Raw genomic sequence first — 21832 nt, forward strand, 5'->3', positions numbered from 1 at the left:
TAAAAAAAAAAAAAAAAATCAGTCAAGGCAGATAAAAAACCATTCGCTTCCACTGAAATTAAGGAAGGCCCCACCACTACAAAGTTTGAAGAACGCTAGCAAGATTCAATACAATCACAAAGGACCCCATACTGTACGATTCTACTTATATGAAACGTTTAGAATAGGCAAATCTCTACAGACAGAAAGCAGATCAGTGGTTATCTAGGGCTGGGGACATGAGGTTAGAGGGGTGGTAGCTAAGGGATGTGGGGTTTCCTTTTAGGATAATGAAAATGTTCTAAAATTGACTGTGGTGATGGCGGCACAATTCTGTAACTATACTAAAGGCACTACTTTAAATGGTTGAATTGTATGGTATGTTAATAACATCTCAGTAAAGCTGTTAAAAAAGATGGAACAAATGCCATGAGAACGCTGGAAGCTGATACACAAATCCTCATCCTGTGTCTCGTGCAGTGGTATCTGCTAAGACGATTTAATTCTAAAGGGGGACCCCACAGACTCCCCCAAACCCAAAGGAGTATCTTGAGGGTAGCTCACCTGGAGCCAATCTCTACAAGGAATACTAGTAGCATGGTAGGTCTGAGAAAAAGAACTGGACAGGCTAAGCAGGGTACAATGAAGGAAGTACAGAAAGATTTATTCCATCTTGGGCTTCACTGGAAGTATGCTAGGAAATCAACAGTAACGAAAACAATTGCTAACACTATTAATACTCATGTTAACTCTATTAATCCATTCTGACATTAATTTATAAACAAATGAAATCCAGACATATGAGAATCAATAACAGCACAAGAGAGAGATGGAACTGAGCAGGCAAAGAAACCAGAAGTATGTTACAGGAAACAGTCGACACTTTAATAAGTTTGAAACTAGCATTTCCTCCCCCTATTCCTGACTCCTTCCTCTACTGCTCCAGTAAATAGAGACCAATTGTGCTAAGATGGCCACTTGCAGCAAGCTTTTAAGACTCCAGGCACCAGGCAAAGAACTAGGAGGCAGAACAGAAGCACTAAACATGTTATTAGGCCAATTAACTGGGATGTCCTATGAAACTATGACCCTAAACCTCCAAACCAAAGAACCAAATTCCATGAGGTGTTTGGATGTACATAGGCAGCCTCATCAGCTACTCTTTTCCTTGGGTCACTGTTGTAAATGTCTACCACTCAATTTGTGTCAATTCAAGTTTTTACAGGTGTACAACTTATTGACAGCACTAAGAATCGTCAGCTATGCAACACTGCCCTTAATCAATGAGATTTATCCATCACCATAAACTGAAACTCAGTATTCCATAAGTAATAACCCCCTTTCTCCCTCCCACCTACCCCGGTAACCATGAATATATTTTGGTCTCTATACACTTTCCTTTTCTTGTCTTTTTACGTAAGAGTGGGCATACAGTGTTTGCCCTCTTGTGACAGACTTGTCTGTAACTCAGCATAATGTCTTCAAGCTCCATCCATATTACAGCATGTATCAAGACTTCACTTCTAGAACCTTTCTCTATTGCTGGTAGGAATGCAAAATGGTACAGTCGTGAAAAAGTGTGGCGGTTCTTCAAAAAACTAAAAATAGAACTACCATATGATCCAGCAATTCCACTCCTAGGTATATACCCAAAACACTTGAAAGCAGAGACTTAAACAGAGACTTGTACATCAATGTTGATTACAGCACTATTCACAACAGCCAAAAGGTGGAAACAACCTAAATGCCCATCAACAGATGAATGGGTAAACAAAATGTGGTACATGCATACAATGGAAACTACTCAGCCAGCAGGAGAAATGAAGTCTTGAGACATGTTACAGTATGGCTGGAGCGTGAAGACATTATGCCGAGTGAAATAAGTCAATCACAAAAGGACAAACACTGTATGACCTCACTTATATAAAAAGACAAGAAAAGGCAAATGTATAGAGAACAAAGTTTATCAGTGATTACTAGGAGTGGAGGGGAAGGGGGTTAACGGTGATGGAAAAATCATATTGATTAAGGGTAGGGTTGCACAGCCAATTATTATAATTGCTGTAAGCCGTACACTTGTAAAAAGCTGAACTGGCAAAAGTTGTGTGATAGATATATTTACCACAATGACAAAAAAAAAAATAGAGTAGCTGTTGAGCCTGCTTACATACAACCAAACACCTCATGAGATTTGATTCCCTGGATGTAAATAAACACAAATTCTCTTTGAAGAAACACACCTTCAACACTTCAACGGATCCTTAAAAAACTACCAGATACAACTCTAACAAACATTAATTCAGTTAAAAAAAAAAAAACCCATAAACCACACAACACACAAGTAAACAAGGCACCATGAGACAGACAGCAGAAATGACAGCAGACTCACCTATAAAGATTTCAGACATTAACATTACCAAAGAATATAAAATAACTTTAAAATAAAAAAGATTAAAATTATGACTACAGAAGAGACTATAAAATGACCAAGCAAAACTTGAAAACCATATAGAACTCTTAGAACTGAAAAACAATGGGGGCGGGGGAGGAGGGGAAGAGACGGACTTGCTAACGTAAGGATCCACAGCATGAGTTCATCCGAGAATTCAGTAAAACTGCAAATGTTAGAGGCAAACTAGCTTCTGCTTCCACTTACCAGACAAAACTAAGAGAAGTGTGCTTTCCTTTTGTTGTTTCCACAATGTTGAATGCTTAACTGTACTCACAAGATAACTGGAAAAATTATTTTTCCATTGCTTTAAGCCAATTTTATTGTTTTAATATTTAAAATTATCTATTTAAAGTGCTTTTTATAGCTTACTTTAAAAAAGAGGCTGAAGAGAAATGTAAATAGAATACTCACTGTTCTACACTGGTCTATTTTTCCTGATAGAATCTTCAGTCCTTCCAATACTATCAACCCAGCAATCACTGCATTAGTAGTAGCGATTGCAGGAATAATGTTCCCTGCCATTGCTGGAGGGAGGGAGAAAAGATGAACATGTTTAGTTCTTAAAAAAGAAAAAGCAACTTTGAAGTTTAGATGATAAAAAATCAAATATAAAATAACTTACATTTGATATCAAATCTGCTCTTCATATTCATACTGAAAATATGCATCCTGAGGTTTGCAGCAGAGGTGACAAAATCCATTGCAGATGGGTCATCCTGCCAATAACAGAAACAATTTAACAAGTCTCCCCACAGATTCACTACTCTGACAAAGCATTAGCTTTCAGAATACTTTCACATGCTTATAACATCACAGACGATCAACCAGAACAAGAGTAGGTGGGTCAGGCTGGGCCTTACGGCAGTGTGTAGAGGCTCAATGAGTAGCAGCAGGGTCTCCATCATCAGCTGCTCTGGTCCAGAAATGCAGTTTGACAAGAGCACCAAGAGCTGCCAGGCTTCCAGGAGATCACTCCTGCTTAACCAAATGTACCAGAGACCAGTTCATTCACTGACAACGGCAACTCTCTCCTGGGTATCAGTCAGTAATGACAAGGTTGCTTGACACACACAGAATCCAAGCCAAGGAGACAGAGATCGTTCTGAGACAGCTATTTCATTAAAGCCTCCCAAAAGCCTGGACTACCCCAGTTGAGCAGACTATGTTGTTGCTGTGTGCCACTGAGTTGATTTCGACTCAAAACAATCCTATATGACAGATTAGAACTGCCCCATAGGGCTTCCTAGGCTGTAATCTTGACGGAAGCACTGCACCAGGTCATTTCTCCCGTGCAGCAGCCAGTGGATTCGAACCTCCGACCTCTCAGTTAGCAGCTGAGCACTTAACCACCACGCCACCAGCAGAATATACACTCCCAGTGAGCAGATACATGCCTCCCCCGAAATCTTGCCTTTTGACTCTCCTCCAAACTCCCTCCACACACACCAGTCTCCTCCTAGACACGCTGTTTCTTCAGATATGGCCATACATTAAAATTTTCCTTTTACAATTTGCATTCTTCCTGAGACTATACCCCAGTCTCTTTAATTAGATTTCAGCAAGGCTTCCTGCACTGAACAGAGATACTATCCTAGACTAGAATTCAAAAGCACCACACGGGACAGAAGAAACAGTCGACTGCATGTGGGTTTGTTTATATGTACTTGTTAGAAGGCTGTACAACCTTAGGTAAGTCATAACCTCCCTGCATCAAAATTCTTTAACCTCTTAAATAGCAAAAATAAGGCTGTGGTGAGAATTAAGTACCCAATACAGGGCCGCTAGGCAGCTGGCTAATCACATCCATTACGCACAGAGGGTAACAATTCCCAGTCCTGAGGGTCCTTTATTTATTAGCCTTTGTATACTGATGACAAATTCAACCACTAATAATAATGAAAATATTTTTAAGAAATTGTTACTCTTTATAGCACATAAACCCTAAACTAATGTTTACAAGAATCTTCAAGAATCTAAATTTATTAGCTTCATTTTAGATGTCTGATTCAACCAAGTTTCAAAATTTGCACAAACAGTTGCTATCTTAGGTTTCCAAGAGTGGCCAAATTCTTTTCCCTTTAAAAACTCAGACAAATCTTAACCTTCATAGGAACATATAAACTTCCTCAGCTAAATCACAGCCACAGAAAATATCAACCACAATTAAAATTAAGTAAAATTAACTCATACAAATCACAAAATATGACAACTGACCACAAAATACTGTAAAATTATTTTACCTTCAAAAAGTACATCTCATTTTTGCCTTGAGAGGGCTGTTTGTATAACTAATTCAATAAAAAAGGCAATTTTAATACTTTCAAGGTCAAACTAGGCCACTGAGCTACTGTCTCCAAAAAGCTTTTTATTAACTTCTCGTAAGTTCTATTAACAAATCTATATAACACACACAAGTTTAAGCCTGTTTTCTTAAGTTGGTGAAACATTTACTTCAATAAATGTACATTTCTCCAGTCAACATAATTTAACCATGAACACATCACTGAAATCCAAAATGAGGTTTTACAACACTGCTTGAATTCATCTACAGTTCAAACCACTAGAGATGAAAAACATCCAAACAAAATGTAACATATTTTCTCAAAATCTAGTAGAACAGATGATATCCAAAAAATTCTAGCTTGTATTACAGTTGAAGTAAAATACATGTTTAATATATAAGTAATTGCCACACATTATGAAAACGAACCTTGTCCCATATGAGCTCAGCTCCATCCCCTTTTTCTGCTAAGTGAACTCTCAAAGTCTCGATGCTTTTTGAAAAAAGGCTTGCATAGCTCTTTACATCTAGAACCTGCTGGTCTTTCAGACCTAACTGGGGTTCATTTTGTTGATCTGACGCATTGGTTTCTTCACCTAAGGAAATATTAGAAATTTCACTATTAAACACCATTCCTTTACTATGTTGCATTTAACAATTCAAAACTTGACCAATAAAAAAACCTGACAAAACGAATTCCATTAAAATAATTATCACTACAATACAAATATTTGTACAAGAAAATTGCTAAAATTGAGATGGAACAGGTCCAAGGACACCTCACAGGTTTCTTGGGGTACTCACAAGATTTAATGTACATAAGTATCATGCCCAAGCACATAATGCTCATGAAGTGGAAGCTGTTAGAACCATATTTAAATTGGTCCATAAAGTTTTAAGTACCCCATATTGTCCAGAACTGCTCCAAACGGACAACTCAAGTTTCCTGGGGACCCTTTACATTCCAGAACAGAGGCTGTGCTGTGCATGAATAAAGTGCAATACAATTCAGATAGAGGAGAGACAAAGATGTGGTGAGGGGGAATGGGGTAAGGAAGTACTGTGGTCACTACTACAATAGTTTTTTGTTTTTCCATATACAAAATTATAAATGTGCTTCTAAATTAATCTTTAAAGAGGTAATCACACAAGAGTACAGAGATGTACGCACATATACAACTCATCAGAGCACTTCAGTTATTTCAGGAGAATCTGAAACAACTAAATGTCAATCAATAAAGGACGAGTTAAATAATACTGACTGAAAAAAGCAAGTTAAAGAGTATATAAATAATATGATTCCACTTATGTTAAGTGTATACAGTACTGTCTGTGTTTGTGCAGAATTGACTACCAGAACGTTCCCTAAAATGTTTCTCCTTCTCTAGGTGATGGGACTTAATTTTTCTTCTTCATACTTTTCTGAATTGTTTGAACTTCTTACCAGGAACATACACTATTTTTAAGATATAACAGGGCCATTTAAAGACTTCAGGCGAGGGAATTTCCAGCTAAAGTATCTCAAAGACTAAAATGTACCATTTCTTTACCTTGACTCTGTACTTCAGCCCAGTCCAACGGAACTGGAGGTTTCCTTTTCCGCCACAGTTTGTCCATGGTCAACAGATACCTGATATCATCTTTAAAAAGCTTAAAAAAAAAAAAAAAAAAAGATAAATCCTATGAAGCGTACAGTCCCTATGCTGATAAAATATAACAAAAATTCAATGCTGTTTTATCATAAATATTATGCTGTGAAATCTGTGTAACTTAAAGACACATGCTACATGCTAGTAGATTTTCAAAAGAAAAAAAAAATGGTTTAAACCTTCTTTAAAAGGAAATTTTACACAGACCCCTGTATTTAAAACAGTCAAAAGCAGAGGTGCTTGGGGAAAGCCAGGTGAGGAACCTCTCAACTAGGCTGACTGCCTCTGCCCTCCTGAAGTCGCTCCCCCAAAGCCCTAAAGCTCCAAAGAGCAGTCTGAGCCACAGTCATACAAATCAGGGCTAAATAAACACACAAACACCAACCCCACAAGAACTGAATACAGCACAAGCGGAAGAATGTAATCAATGACAATGAACTGTACATGTAGAAATTGTGGAATTGGTGCATGTTCTGCTGTGTATATTTTCAACAAGAAATTAACAAAAAAAAAGAACTGAATACGATCACTGAGCCTAGAGATCAAAGCCTCCAAGCCCATGGGCTCCCGCCAATAAGGCATACACATGATAAACATAAAGTGCTCAATGACAGGATTTCATAAGTATCTGCATCATCTTTGAAATGTGTCTCCCCCCCAAAAAAAAGCAAAAATAACCCACACAAAAAATAACAACACAAAACAGTTACTATTACAAAAACACTACCATGTGTAGACTGAGAGACTACTACAGATAAGCAAATGAAAACACACTCGAATTTCAGGTGATATCAATATTTTTACTTTCCTTAACTGCATTTTCTATTACTGGCTGATTTAACATACTTACTGTATGCACCAGGTAAGAATCTAGATTTGGCTAAATAAAAACAGAACTATTTTTATCAAAATATACTCAATTCAACTATTATTTACTGAACATCCCTGACCCTTTAGAAAACAAGCCAAATATACAAATTAGAATATAATTCAGTGTGAAAATCACACAAAGCCTTGAATACTATGAGGATTCAAGGGAAAAGAAAATTCTGTCTGAGGAATAAGGATTCAAGGAGATGGTAACATGAAATGAGCACACATCATCATGACTTGGGGAGTAGGTAACAAATACAGCTGGAGACACTTTATAGGGCCTTGGACGCTGGGCTGAAAAGCCAAGTATTAAATATCAGCAAACCCTCAGGATTCTGTCCTGACCCATCTTCTCACTCTATACTCTCTCCCTGATAAATCTCACCCATTCCCATTAATTATGGCAACTGATGGGGTTTGGTTTACAAACCTATGAATTCCAATCATTTCTCTAGCCTGAACGTCTCTACCAACCACTCGTCATCGTTTCTCTAACGTTCCATAGGAATCTCAAATACATTCAAAACCGAATGTATCACCTTCTACCCCATCCCCTACCCGTACATCTGCTTCCCACCTCACCTATCCCAGTGAATGGCACCCGTAAGTCCACATATCCACCAGGAAAACAGGTATCATTCTTGGTTCCTCACCTCAAACATCCAAAGTCCTACTGAATCTATGTTCCCTCCATGCTCCACTGGGAATGGGCTTTATTTCAAATTATTCTGGCACTGCACAACTTCAGGCAGCAAAGTTCCATACTGGTTATGATATGGATGTCACCCCCTAGCGTGGTACAGTGCACACCCTCTACACCCTTACAGTGATCCCACAGACTACCTTTCAATGGATTTCCACTGTCCTGGTATAATACCCTTCACATGGACTATAAAATCCCACGTGATCTGGCCTCAGCTTACCCTTCCAGTCATCTCTTTCCACTCCCCTTTAATGGGAAATTATTCCAGTTCTTCATCCTGAGACATGCTGCACTCCTATCTTCACCCTTATTCTTCCAAGTCTTGGGTTTAAATGCCACCTCCTCTAAAAAGCCTCTTTTGAACCCTTAAACTAGGTTAGGTCTACTTACTAAAGAGTTCCACTGCATCTGAACTTAAGTCATCAACTCTGAATCTGAAATGACTTGTTCAACTAGACTATAGGTTCAGCCTATAAAGCAGGGACCCTTTCTTCTGTCTTCCTCACACTGAGCTCCTTGTACTTACAGCAGTGCCTGCTTATTAAGAAAATGTTCTGCATCCTACTTTGGTGAGTGGCATCTAGGGTCTTAAAAGCTTGTAAGCGGCCATCTAAGATGCATCAATTGGTCCCAACCACCTGGAGTAAAGGAGAACGAAGAACACCAAAGACATAAGGGAAGTATTAGTCCAAGACACAGAAAGGGCCACATAAACCAGAGACTTCATCAGCCTGAGATCAGAAGAACCAGATGGTGCCCAGCTACCAACAATGACCGCCCTGACAGGAAACACAATGGAGAGTCCCTGATGGAACAGGAGAAAGGTGGGGTGCAGAACTAAAATTCTAGTAAGAAGACCAGACTTAATGGTCTGACTGAGATTGGAGGAACCCCAGAAAGCATGGCCCCTGGATTCTCTATCAGCCCAGAACTAAAACAATTTCCGAGGCCAACCCTTCAGACAGGGATTAGACTGGACTGTGGGATGTAAACTGATACTCGTGAGCAATGTGCCTCTTAGCTCAAGTAGATACAAGAGACTAAACGGGCAGCTTCTGTCCAGAGGTGAGATGGGAAGGCAGAGAGGGCTAGGAGGTGGCTGAATGGACGTGGGGAATAGGGTGGAAGGGAGGAGTGTGCTGTCACAGTATGGGGAGAGCAATTAGGGTCACATAATAATGTATGTATAAATTTTTGTATAAGAAAAAATTAAAGAAAAAGCAACCAAGGTCTCAAAACAAAACAAAACAAAACAAAACAACAAACCATAAAGCAGTGCTCAGCACACAGCAGGTACGTAAAAGGACCTGCTGAACAACGGACTGGAGCTGTACTTCAGATTATTCTGACTTTCCAATGTTGCTCAGACTGGAATGGAAACAGGTGCTAGGGAGACCAGTCTGGAACACATCACCACTGTCCATAACAGAGTTTGGTGCATCTTCAAGTGTAATTAAAATAGAGAACATTTTTCCAAGGAAAAGACAGCAGTAAGGAAATAAATGCAACAGGTTTAAAAGTCAGCCTGTGACACGTGTTTCCACTGAGAAAAGAGATGAAGTATAAGCTGAAGGGGGCAGTAGGCCATTTCTTTAGGAGACTGGGACCCATATATGTCTGAACGCAGACAGAAGGAGCTTAGAAAGGAGAGATCCAAGATATAGGCCAGGGAGAAAATACTGTTGGGAGAATAAGGTACAAGGGCATGGGCACATGTGTACACACACACATGCACACACACACAAAACCACCACCAGGTTGAAGAGTTGGCCTTCACTGAAAGAGATTTTTTTCTCCCCAACAAAAGAAATAGAAAAGATAAAAGATTCTGCAGTGAAAACATTCTCTCAACGGGGTAATTACGTTCAACGGGGTGAAACTCGTTAATGTATCCTTAAGGTCATCTCCTTAGTATGAGGGTGGCAAGAGTAGATTAAGCAATTTAAAGAGAGCCGATAAAGTTTCCTGTACCGGCTGAGATTAACCTGCTAGAGTCAAGGTAGAGCAAATGAAAAGTTATATACGGCCTGAGGACTTAGCTAAGCAATAGCCAGGTGGACCCAATGAACACAATCCTGTAGAGTACTCTAAAAATATTCAGCAGGCCAGTGAAGGAGATACTGATGGAGAGGGATTCCGCTAAGAGAAGACCAAGAGGCTTAGGGATTCAAGACCCATTTAAAACAAGTCAATCAAATCACCAATAAAAAAAATGAGAATAGGAAAGGGATGTGTAAAGACAAGCAGCAGCAGGAATCAGAGGTCAGTTATGATGAAAAGGAAGTTCAGCGAAAATGAGAGCAAAAGGGGGTATGAAGCTAACCTCTGTATTTTATCTGCCAGAGAGATGATATACTGGTTTAGTACAGGTGCTAAAATGTCAAAACCTGCTTAGCCTGGTGTCATCGATCAATGTATCATGACAGCATTAGGCACATACATAGAAAGAGTAAGCTAAATTCAATTTTATGTACTATTCCAAAACAAACAGAACTAAAATAATACTATCCACAATTATATAGAAAGTTAAGCTAACCTTGGTAAAAAGTTTAACTGGATCATATCCAGTCGACTTAGCCCACTCCTTAGTGGAAACACGTTTAATGTCACCGTCTTCATTAGATGCTCTCGCTTCAGCTTCCATTGGTTCCCCTACAAAATAAACGTCATTTTATTTTTAACTGCAATAAATGGGGAACTGAGCTCCCACCCACCCTTGGCGGGGGAGGGTCACTCATGGAGAAAGGAAAACCACATGCTCATCAGCATCTTTTGTACCTCACTTTCTGAAGGTCACATGTATGTTCAGCATGGACCTTACTCAGATCAGCAACAACCCCCAGACTCGATGACTGGTATTAAGAAAATTTTTTCTGTACCTTGATTTATTCACCAGTAAAATAGAGCTACTCATTTTTAAAAACACTGTTCTAAAAATTAACTAACACATGTTAAGCATGTTAACATTATCTAGCTTGTAAACTGATAACAGATTGACATCAAGTCAATTATGACTCCTGGTGACCCCGTGTATGTCAGAGTAGAACTGTGCTCCATGGGGTTTTCAATGGCTGATTTTTTGGAGGTAGATTACCAGGTCTTTCTTCCAATGCGCCTCTGGGCAAACTCAAACCTCCAACCTCTTGGTTAGCAGTCGAGCACATTAACGGTCTGCACCACCCAGAGACTCCCATCTAGCAGCAGCTTTTTTTTCCCCCTGTTAAGCTATCACTATTAAACTAGTAAGAGAAAGGCACCAATCACAACAAAACAACACATCCCAAATGCTTTACTCACAGGCAGCTTCCGGGTCAGCTCTGTCGGGAGATACTTCTTGATCAGCATCTTCTTCCCCAAATAACTGGCTATAATTTAAGAGTAGTAAATATTATGTAGAACAAAATATTTTGAACAAATGTGGTTTATTTTTCCTACTTTCCACACAAACACCTAATAAAACATCAAAAGTTTCGCAGGGATGAAGAGTGAACGACTGATAAATTACACTTTATAAACGCAAAAGGATTACAGCAATCTTTTGGGTACCTTACACACTAATTTCAACTACAACACAAACAAGGCTAAATTCTAGAAGACCTACTTCACCCATAAGAGGAGCCTTGGTGGCACAGTGGTTAAAGCGCTCGACTGCCAAGCGAAAGATTGGTGGTTTGAAGCTGCTAGCAGCTCCACGGGAGAAAAACGTGGCAGTCTGCTTCCATAAAGATTACAGCCTTGGAAAACCTATGGGGCAGTTCTACCCTGTCCTGCAGGGTCACTGTGAGTTGGAATTGACTCAGTGACAGTGGGTTTGGTTTTTGTATTCAACTCATCATCTAGGCTCTACAAATTCCTATGTTAATGTCTTTGATCAATAGATAGGTGAAATGCCTTTACATTCCAACTTGGGTAACATTCAAATGCCAGAATAACATTTATAAAGTACAACTCAGTAGGCTGTTCAAGGAACATTATTATCAGGTACCTACTATGCCCCAGGCACTGCTCAAGCTGGAGGAAACTCAGTGGTGAACATTTTTTTGTGTGTGTGCTAGTATATATTTTTCTACTAAACCAAGTCTTAAGAAACAATATAAAAAGATTAAGCTGATTATTAAGAAAATGTTCTGCATCCTACTTTGGTGAGTGGCATCTGGGGTCTTAAAAGCTTGCGAGGGGCCATCTAAGATGCATCAATTGGTCCCAACCCACCTGGAGTAAAGGAGAATGAAGAACACCGGAGACACAAGGAAAGTATTAGCCCAAGAGACAGAAAGGGCCACATATACCAGAGACTTCATCAGCCTGAGACCAGAAGAACTAGATGGTGCCCGCCTACCACCAATGACCGCCCTGACAGGGAACACAACAGAGAGTCCCTGATGGAGCAGGAGAAAGGTGGGGTGCAGAACTCAAATTCTAGTAAAAAGACTAGACTTAATGGTCTGGCTGAGACTGGAGGAACCCCAGAAAGCACGGCCCCCGGATTCTCTATCAGCACAGAACTAAAACAATTCCCGAGGCCAACTCTTCAGACAAAGATTGGACTAGACTGTGGGACATAAAATGATATCCGTGAAGAACATGCTTCTTAGCTCAAGTAGTAAATGGGCAGCTTCTGTCCAGAGGTGAGATGGGAAGGCAGAGAGGGTTAAGAGCTGGTTGAATGGACATGCGGAATCAGGGGTAGAAAGGAGGAGTGTGCTGTCACAGTATGGGGAGAGTAATTAGGGTCACATAACAACGTATGCATAAATTTTTGTATGGGAAACTAACTTGAAATGTAAACTTCATTTAAACCACAACAAAAAATAAAAATAAAAAAGATTAAGCTGAGATCCTCTTTTTGTAATCCACTTACCTAGAAAGTAGGTAAGAAAGTTATCCTAAGGGAATTCTTTGAACACTTAAAAAAAAAAAACAACCCTATAATCTCTGATCCACTTTGCAAGATAATGCTCAGTTGTTTCCCAAAGTGGCTGTAGAGATTTACATTCCCACAACAGGGGTTAAGAGTTCCTATCCATTTACTTCCTCTCCAGACTTAATATTCCGCCAAACGAAAACCCAAAACCAAACTCACTGCCACTGAGTTGATTCAGACTCACAGGAACCCTACAGGACAGAGCAGAGCTGCCTTACAGGGTTTCCAAGGCTGTAAACCTTTATGGAAACAGACTGCCACATCTCTCTCCTGTGGAACAGCTGGTGGGTTCAAACCACCGACCTCCTGGTTCGCAGCCGAGCGCTTTAACCACTGTGCCACCAGGGTTCCTTTGGACTCTACCCTAAAACTAGTGAGTGTGAAATAGTCTCTCATTGTGGTTTTATTTTCAAATTTGCAAGTTAGTCCTAAGGTTAAGCATATGTTCATTTGCTTATTACATGTCTGGGCTTCCCTTTAAGTGAAATGTCTGTTCATATTATTTTTGCCAAGTTGTCTTTTTCTTATCGATTACAAGAATACATTCTGGATCACAATCATTAGTTGATTATATGTTGCAAATATCTTCTACCATAAAATGGCTTATTTATGTATCATTTGATGTCTTTAGGTGAAAAAGGTATTACTGATGAATTTTAATATATCAATCCTTTCTTCTATGGTTAGCCCTTTTTGTGTCTTATAAAACACTCCTTACTCTTGAGGATAAAGGTTGTTAAGTTTTGCCTTTCACATCTCAACACTTAATCCGTCTGGACTTAATTTTTTATATTGTTTGCAGCAGGGAATGATTTGTTTCCCATATGAATCACCAGTGGTCCTCCTTTCATTTAATCCCTCTCATCTGTCATCTGTAATGCAACCTCAGTCATTTATCACTTTTCCTTAAACGTGAGGCTTTGCTTCTGAGCTCTGTATTCTGTCCCAATGTTTTATTTTTCTAGCTCTACACCAACACGCTAAATTATTTTTAGTATGTATTAAATCTTGACACCTGTTAGAGCAAGTCATTCCAACTTATTCTTCTCGAAGAGTGTTTTGGCTCCTCTTACATCTTATTCTTGCTTATAAATTTTAGAATCAGGGGATCAACTTCCAATAAAATCCCCTGATGAGTTTCAATCAGAAGTGCATTGAATCTATAAGCCAATTTAGAGATAAATGACATACTAACAATACTGGGACTTCCCATCCATGAACACTCTTCTTCTCCTTTTATTTGGTACTTCTTTTTATGTTCTAACAGTTTTAATAATTTTCTATATTGGGCCTTACATAACTTAGGAACCCTGGTGGAGTACTGGTTAAGAGCTCAGCTGCTAACCAAAAGTCAGCAGTTCAAATCCACCAACTGCTCCTTGGAAACCCTATGGGGCAGTTCTACTCTGTCCTATAGGGTCACTGTAAGTCAGAATCGACTCAATGGCAATGGGTTTGGTTTTCTGGGTTAGTTAATAGGTTAACAAAGTTCTCTTTTCCTCCCACTTTACTAAGAATTTTTCCAAGAAAGGGTATTCTGTTAATTTTACCAAATGTTCTTTCTACATCTATGCAGATGATATAGTTTCTCTGATTTCTTCATGAAGTGAATGATATTTATAGATTTCCTAATGTAAAACCATCCTTACATTCTTGGAATAAATATGTCATGGTATACTTTGTTTATATGATTCTAGATTTGTATGCTATTACTTCATACAGGACTTTTCCACTTATATTTAAAAATAAGACTGACTTGTAATTTTCCTTTCTATGCCATGTCTTTTGGCATCTGTCTTAAGCTGGGTTCTCTAGAGAAGCAAAACCAGTGAAGCGTACATGCATGTATAGAGAGATTTATCTCAAGGAAATGGGTCACGTGGTTGTAGAGGCTGGCAAGTCCCAAGTCTGTGGGGCAGGCATCAGGCTGGAGGCTTCTTCTGACTCGTGTAGCTGCAGGGGCTGGCAAACCCAAGAACGGCAGGTAAGATGGGAGGAGGCTGGCTCACAGTCTGTGGAGGCCGATGAATCCCAAGATTGGCAGGCAATATGACAGGCTGCTGGCTCAAGTCCCAAGAACTGGAGATCAGGTGATGACAAGCCAGATGCAGGATCCACAGCAAGCAAGCAAGCTTTGCCAGAATGCCATATATACTGGATGCAAGCCACACCCCCAAGGACACTCCCCTTACAACTGATTGGCTGACTACATCATGGAGGATGACATCATTACATAACTGCCATGCTACATCATTATATAACTGCCAAACCACTGAGAATCATGGCCCAGACAAGGTAACACAAAACCTTAACCATTACAGTATCAAAGATATGCTAGCCTCATAACATGAACTAAGGAGTATTCCTTCCTTATTTTAGTATTTCTCCAGGAGTTTAAAGAAGATTTGAATGATCTATTCCTTGCAAGTTTGGTGGAAATGATCTATAAAAGCCATGTAGGCTTGGCGCACTGTATTTTAGAAGAGTGAAAATTACTGATTAAATTTCTCTAGGTTACAGTACTATGCAGGTTTTCTATTTCTTTTTGGGAGCCCTGGTGGCGCAGTGGTTAAGCGTTTGGCTGTTAACCAAAAGGCTGGCAGTTCTACTCTGTCCCATAGGGTCGCTGTGAGTCGGAACCAACTCAACCGCCCCTAACAACATTTCTTTTTGAATCACTTTTGTAAGTTGTTTCTCATTTTTAATTGTAATTTATTCAGTTCATTAAATTTTAAATGTATTAGCATGGTCCTCTCATACCATTTTTCCCTAATTTATATGGAATATCTTCTTTTTAAAAAACATTTTATTGTGTTTTTGGTGAAAGTTTGCACAGCAAGTTAGGTTCCCATTTGACAATCTCCACACAAAATGTTCAGTGACATTAGTTATATTTTTCACAATATGTCAACATTTTCTTCAACTGTGTTCTGGTTGTTCCGTTTCCAGTACTCTAGTTTCCCTGCCCCCTCATCTTTGCTTAGGGTAAATGTTCACCCTTTGGTCTCATACTGATGATTTTTTAATAGAGTACCGTACTTACAGGCAATATCCTTTGTGCACCACTCTATTTTGCTAAAAGGTGATCTCAGTGGGTAGTTTTCGTTCAAGGTTTAAAGAGCGTCCTGGGGCAATAGTCTCATTGAGTCCTCTGGTCTCAACTGGTCCAGTTAGTCTGGCCTTTTTAAAGAATCTAAGTTTTGTTCTACATTTTTCTCCCATTCTATCTGGGACCATCTATTGTGATCTCGGTCAGAACGGTCAGTGGTGGTAGTCAGGCACCATCTAGTTCTTTTGGTCTCAGGGTAGATGAGGTCATGGCTTGTATAGGCTACCAGCCTCGTAGACTTGTTTCTTCTCTCAAGATTTTGGTTATCTTCTCACTCTTTTGCTTCTGACAAGTGGAGACCAATAGCTGTAGCTTAGATGGCCACTTGCAAGCTTTTCAGACCTGAGATGCTATTCACTCTGCTAGGATGCAGAACATGAACTTTGTGAACTATATTATGCCAACTGACAGAGCTGTCCCATGAAACTACAGTCCTAAGCTTTCAAACCTAGAAAACCAGTATCAGAAGGTATTTGGTTATGTCTGAGGAGTATCTGTAGTTGTGTCTTCAATGAATATATTTGCCTGCACGCACATCTCTATTTGCATGTATATACAGATATTTCTATCTGTTCTCACGTGTGTGTACATCTGTATCTACCTGTATACATATATGCTTATAGCTTATAGCCAATCATATGTCATCATACATTCACTTTTCGGTCTTTGTTGGAGTTGTTGCTATATTATGTATGTCAAATTCTTTAGTACTGGCATTCTTTTCTCTTAAGGGCTTCTCAGCGACATCATTACTCCGGTCATGCTGTGCTCACTACATCCACATTCGATGCCACTTTTCCCATCACCGAAAACAAGTATCTACAATCTAAAGCATGCGTCACCCTCTCCCTGGTAACCACCAATGAACACTGGTCTCTTTATGTATATCAACTCTTGTCTTCTTATACAAGTGGGATCCTATAATATTTGTCCTTATGTGCCTGATGTGTTTCACTTAGCATTATGCCCTCCAGGTCCATCCATATTATATTTTGCAGACTCATCACTGTTCTTTATGGCTGTGTAATATTCCACTACATGAATGTACCATATTTTGCTTATCCCTTCATCCGCTGAAGGGCACTTCGGCTATTTCTATTTTTTTACTATTGTGATAATGCTGCAATGAACATAGGTGTGCGTGAGTGTCCATCTCTTTTACTAGATCTCTAGGAGCTACACCTACGAGTGGGATTGCTGGGTCACGGAGTAGTTCTATTTCTGGTTTGTTTGTTTGTCTGTTTTTAATTAATAGGAGTTTTATTTCACTCCAGTTTTATCAGAGCTGATAACTTGGAAAAGATTTAATAATTAAACATTTATTTACATATATAGTTTACCTAAGAAGGCTCTGTTGTTGTTGGGTGCCCTGGAGTCAATTCTGACTCATAGTGACCCCATGTGACAGAGAACTGCCCCATAGGGTTTCCTCGGCTGTAATCATTACAGAAGCAGATCGCCAGGTCTCCCGTAGAGCTGCTGGGTGGGTCAGTACCGCCAATCTTTCAGTGAACAGCTGAGCACTGAACACTTAACCACTGCACCAACAGGGCTCCTTAAGAACACTCCAGAATATCAGAAAGTGTAGGCCCCCCTTCAGGTTGTTCCCTTTCTCCCACTCAGAGTTACTTCTAGTTTTTTGAGGAAATACCATACTGTTTTCCTTAGTGGTTGTACCATTTTACAGTCCCACCAGCAAAAGATAAGCGTTCCAATCTCCCTACATCCTCGCCAACATTTGCGTCACTTTTTAAAATTATCCTTCTAATACGTGCTATATCTGAGATTATGCTCCCCCTCTGGCTCTTATTTATTCCTTCTCTTTCATTTCATGATCAAACTTGTTGGCTATATTTTTAATTGTATCTTGATTTCATCCTTCCTTTTAATTTTTAAAAATTTATTCTGTGATTATTTTTCTAACTTAGGTTGGATCCTTAGCTCATGAATATTCAGCCTTTGTTCTTTTTTTAATTTATGTATGAAAGCCTGTAAACTGTCTTCCAACTGCCACATTCAGTGTAACCTGTAAGTTTCACATGCAGTATTTTCACTATCAGTCCAAAATATTTTTAACTTCCATTATGTTTCCTTTTTTAACCTATGATTTATTTGTAAGTATGGTTTTACATTTCCAAGCATATATATTTACATTCATTTAGTTACATTCTTGTTGCCAGTATCTGACTAAGCTTCTTAGATGGTCCTGGCAAAGAACAGGCATGCAATGAAAATCTGCTGATTTAACTAACTCAAGAAATATCACAAGAAATCTACCAAAGGGTTCCTTCACCATATTTAAAAGATATAATATTCATCATAAGTACAATTTAAATAAAAATGACTCATTTTCCATCATCAGTACTTAAAGGCATACCCAGAAATATATACACTCTTACTTGAACAAATACTTTGCCCAAACGATGCAATGAATAGGTTCTGAAGGTGTGTTACGAATTGTACAGCCAGGAAAAGTTCTCTGGGTTGGTTTAGGATGACATTCATAACACTCGGTTACACCCTGCCAATTCAAGAAATGAGAAAAATATTTCATGATGGTAGGTTCTCAACATTACAGGGTAATATAATCATAAACATTTCATTCATTCATCTACGTTCCAAACGGATTTTATATTGCCAAGGAAAACTGAAAATATTAACAACTCCAAAATTCTTGTTTGATAGATAAGAAAAGTCTAACACAAAGCTAACTGAATCAACCAGCGTCACACAGCTAAGGCTGAGCCAGTATGCCTCTGATTCCTGGCCTGGTGAAAATTCCTTACCAAGCCAAATAAAAATCACTGTACCTGAATGTCAGATCTAAGAAGTTTATCTTCATCACACTAAAGAGAAAGAAAAACTACTAGAAAGACAACAGCTTTCCACTCAATAATCTCTCAAAGTTGTGAAACTCAGTTATTTAAACATTCATAGCCACACCCTCATAATCTCCTAAAAATCAAGTGAACTAAGAGTAATTATTAATTCCATCAGATATCTAGATACAGATATCTACACAGAAAACCTCTAGGTATTAAAAAAACAAATTTTCTTTACTTCTGTGATATAATGATCAAGTTTAAAGTTGCACCATAAAGAATTTATGTCCTGGAAGTCTATGGCACCTGAGACAATTTTTCAAAACCATCAAATGAATCTTCTTTCGTCATCACCTCAGCAATGCTCAACTGGTGTTCCAGGATCATAGTCATGCGGTATAAAAAGCAATGCCTTTCAAATGCTTTGAAAAACCAAGATCTGAAAACATTTTGTTTTAATATAAATCACAGCAGATTCCAGGTTAGCTCCATACTACCATTTCTCAGGCCCCCCCAGCCTTTCAGCGTACTGCCTTGGAGTAGCATATGGCAAGCAACCATTCCTCGTACTGTAGTGGAAAAAAACAAGTACTGCCTTGAAGTGTCAGCAGATCCTGACAGGCCTCCACTGATGCCACTAAGTTTAACAAACTCTGCTCCAAGTCTTTGGAGAATGACACGAAATAAGCTTCCAAGAGTAACACTGAACAGTTAAAACAAACAGAGCCACAATTTTCAACCGGACAAACTGCCAAAAAATATCGGGCTATATAAATAACAAATTTTAAGTATAGCATAATTTCCTTTTTTACAGTTCCAAAAACTACAAAAAATGATTTTTCAAATTTATCTATGTTTAACTTCTTAAAAGGACTAAAAGAAAAAAGACTGAACAGCAAATGAGTTACAATGTTGAGATTTTATAACAGATACACAGGTGTCCATTCTATTATTCTCTAGTTTATCTAAATGTCTGAAATATCTCACAAATACACCAAAACACGTTTCAGGGTTTTCTTCAGATCTCCGAATGAAGACTTCTTTAGACAGAAAGTACGTTTTAAGAAGACTGATTTACCATGTATCAACTATATGGTAAACATGGGGCATGCAGTCTATCTCACGGCTACAAAGAATTTTAAAAGGCAAATTTATTAAGCTTACCAGTCTGAGGATTTTAGTATGAGCTAAATGAACTGATGTGATATCGAGCTGAAAGATCTCTCTGCCTGTAACATTTCTGGGTACCTTTATAGAATCCTAAGTTCTATTAGGGCATGAAAATCCTTGTCTTGGGTGCTGACCTGCTCATTTCATACAAATTCTAAGTTTACTTCTTTCCTCCCTAAGGTCCAAATAAACATTTGCAATGTAAAAAACAAACAAAATGTTCTGTACCTTTTTGATAGTAGTTACTTGTCCAAGATAACCAGCGGTTCCACTCTCAATAAGAGGTACATCAGCTGCCAGACACATCCGATTTACATGGTTGCGGGCAGCTGGATGATACACCCCAGTTAGCAAGAGTTTTTGAAAAAACAAAAAAAAATTAGTTATCTTTAATTAGGATGATGTTCTTGTAAACTATTTGCTTTTACTTTATGTGCAACTTTCTTACAGCAATAAACAGAGTAACTCAACTATTAGTTATAAATAAAGACTGAGACATTCACTTGGGAAAATTCCAAGCACAAGGAATTTATATCACAAATTTACCCCAGAAAAAGCATCCCTAGAATGAATAAAATTTTTAAGCTTCAAAGTGCCATCCTCCTCTTCTACTGCTGTGCCTACTCTATCTTAGCTTCGGCTGAAACACTGTTTCTGTGTGTTCAGAGTCCTCAACCTATTGCCATGGAGTTGATTCTGACTCACAGCGACCTTATAGGACAGCGCAGAGCTGCCCCATAGGGTTCCCAAGGCTATAATCTTTATGGAAGCAGACTGCCACGTCTTTCTCTTGCGGAGCTGCTGGTGGGTTCAAACCACCAACCTTTCTGTTAGCAGCCAAGTGCTTAACCACTGTGCCACCAGGGCTACTGTCCACAGTCCCTAACTTGCTATTATTCTAACATAATCATCAGGTAATACATGGAAGTGACTGAAGAATGCAGAATATCAGCTTGGAACTATTAAGGCAGTTTAAGGCTAGGGGAAAAAGATGAGCCAGGCTAAACGAATCATTCTGACTTTTTGTCACGCCACTCCATGTTTTTTCTTTGGGCATTTCTGACCCAAAATAGTTAACTTGAGTATAATTACTGACGGTTTTCCTTTTAAAATGGTATTTCATATTTTTTAAAGAGATAAAAGTTGCTAAGCCAAAAATTTTTTTCCAAAGAAATATGAATCAGGATATATTAACTACAATTGCCTTACTGATAAATTCTGCCAAATACTCAACCTAATTCGCCTGACAGACATACTTTTACACGTGGAAGTAGTTACAGGTAATACATTTTATTTAAGTATTTTCAGCCCCACATTCCGGACGCACAGACTTGTTAAACATTCACTGGCTATATCATACTTGATTATATGAAACTCGATTTGATACTGTGAAACGCTGAACTGGTCTGACGTGTGTCCATCTAACAGCATCCAATCTTACACCTACCAGCACCAGATCCACCCGAAATAACCGACAAGAGTCATGGCTTCTACAATAACCCCAGCATGCTCTCGTCTCATCCCCAAACAGTGCTTCTCAACCCTGGCTGCGCTTTTGAATCATCTGGGAGCTTTGAAAAAATAAGATATTCAAGCCTCACTGGCCTTGGATGAGACCTGGGCATTGATATTTTTAGGTCTCCACAGAAATGAAGTCACGCTGTATTTAAGTGCTTGAGTAATCTGACACACTCGCAACACACACCCTACATATTCAGGCTCTTTCAACTTACCCTATATTTATACCTTTTGACAGAATAGCACCGTATTAGGGTAGCTAAATTTCTGCCTGAAACAAACCAGCTGTAGGTAAAACTGCAATCTACTGGCAATCTTTAAACCTGATCTTCTCTCTAGGCCTGTAAATTCC

The 21832-nt window shown here is 38.9% G+C and overlaps 1 protein-coding gene across 1 annotated transcript in view; it reads right to left on the reverse strand.

Annotated features, from left to right (window-relative positions):
• The window catches only part of UBA2 (ubiquitin like modifier activating enzyme 2), a 43079-nt gene that overhangs the window by 11044 nt on the left and 10203 nt on the right, over nt 1–21832 (reverse strand). Inside the window, exons 5-12 of the mRNA XM_004371600.1 lie at nt 20191–20291; nt 18370–18491; nt 11235–11302; nt 10474–10589; nt 6263–6362; nt 5142–5308; nt 3054–3147; nt 2843–2955 (exon numbers count right to left, since the gene is read on the reverse strand). Of these exons, the coding sequence (XP_004371657.1) occupies nt 2843–2955; nt 3054–3147; nt 5142–5308; nt 6263–6362; nt 10474–10589; nt 11235–11302; nt 18370–18491; nt 20191–20291 (881 nt within the window). The remainder of the gene's footprint in view (nt 1–2842; nt 2956–3053; nt 3148–5141; nt 5309–6262; nt 6363–10473; nt 10590–11234; nt 11303–18369; nt 18492–20190; nt 20292–21832) is intronic.

Source organism: Trichechus manatus, unplaced genomic scaffold (assembly GCF_000243295.1).
Source record: "Trichechus manatus latirostris isolate Lorelei unplaced genomic scaffold, TriManLat1.0 scaffold00014, whole genome shotgun sequence".
Classification (NCBI taxonomy): domain Eukaryota; kingdom Metazoa; phylum Chordata; class Mammalia; order Sirenia; family Trichechidae; genus Trichechus; species Trichechus manatus.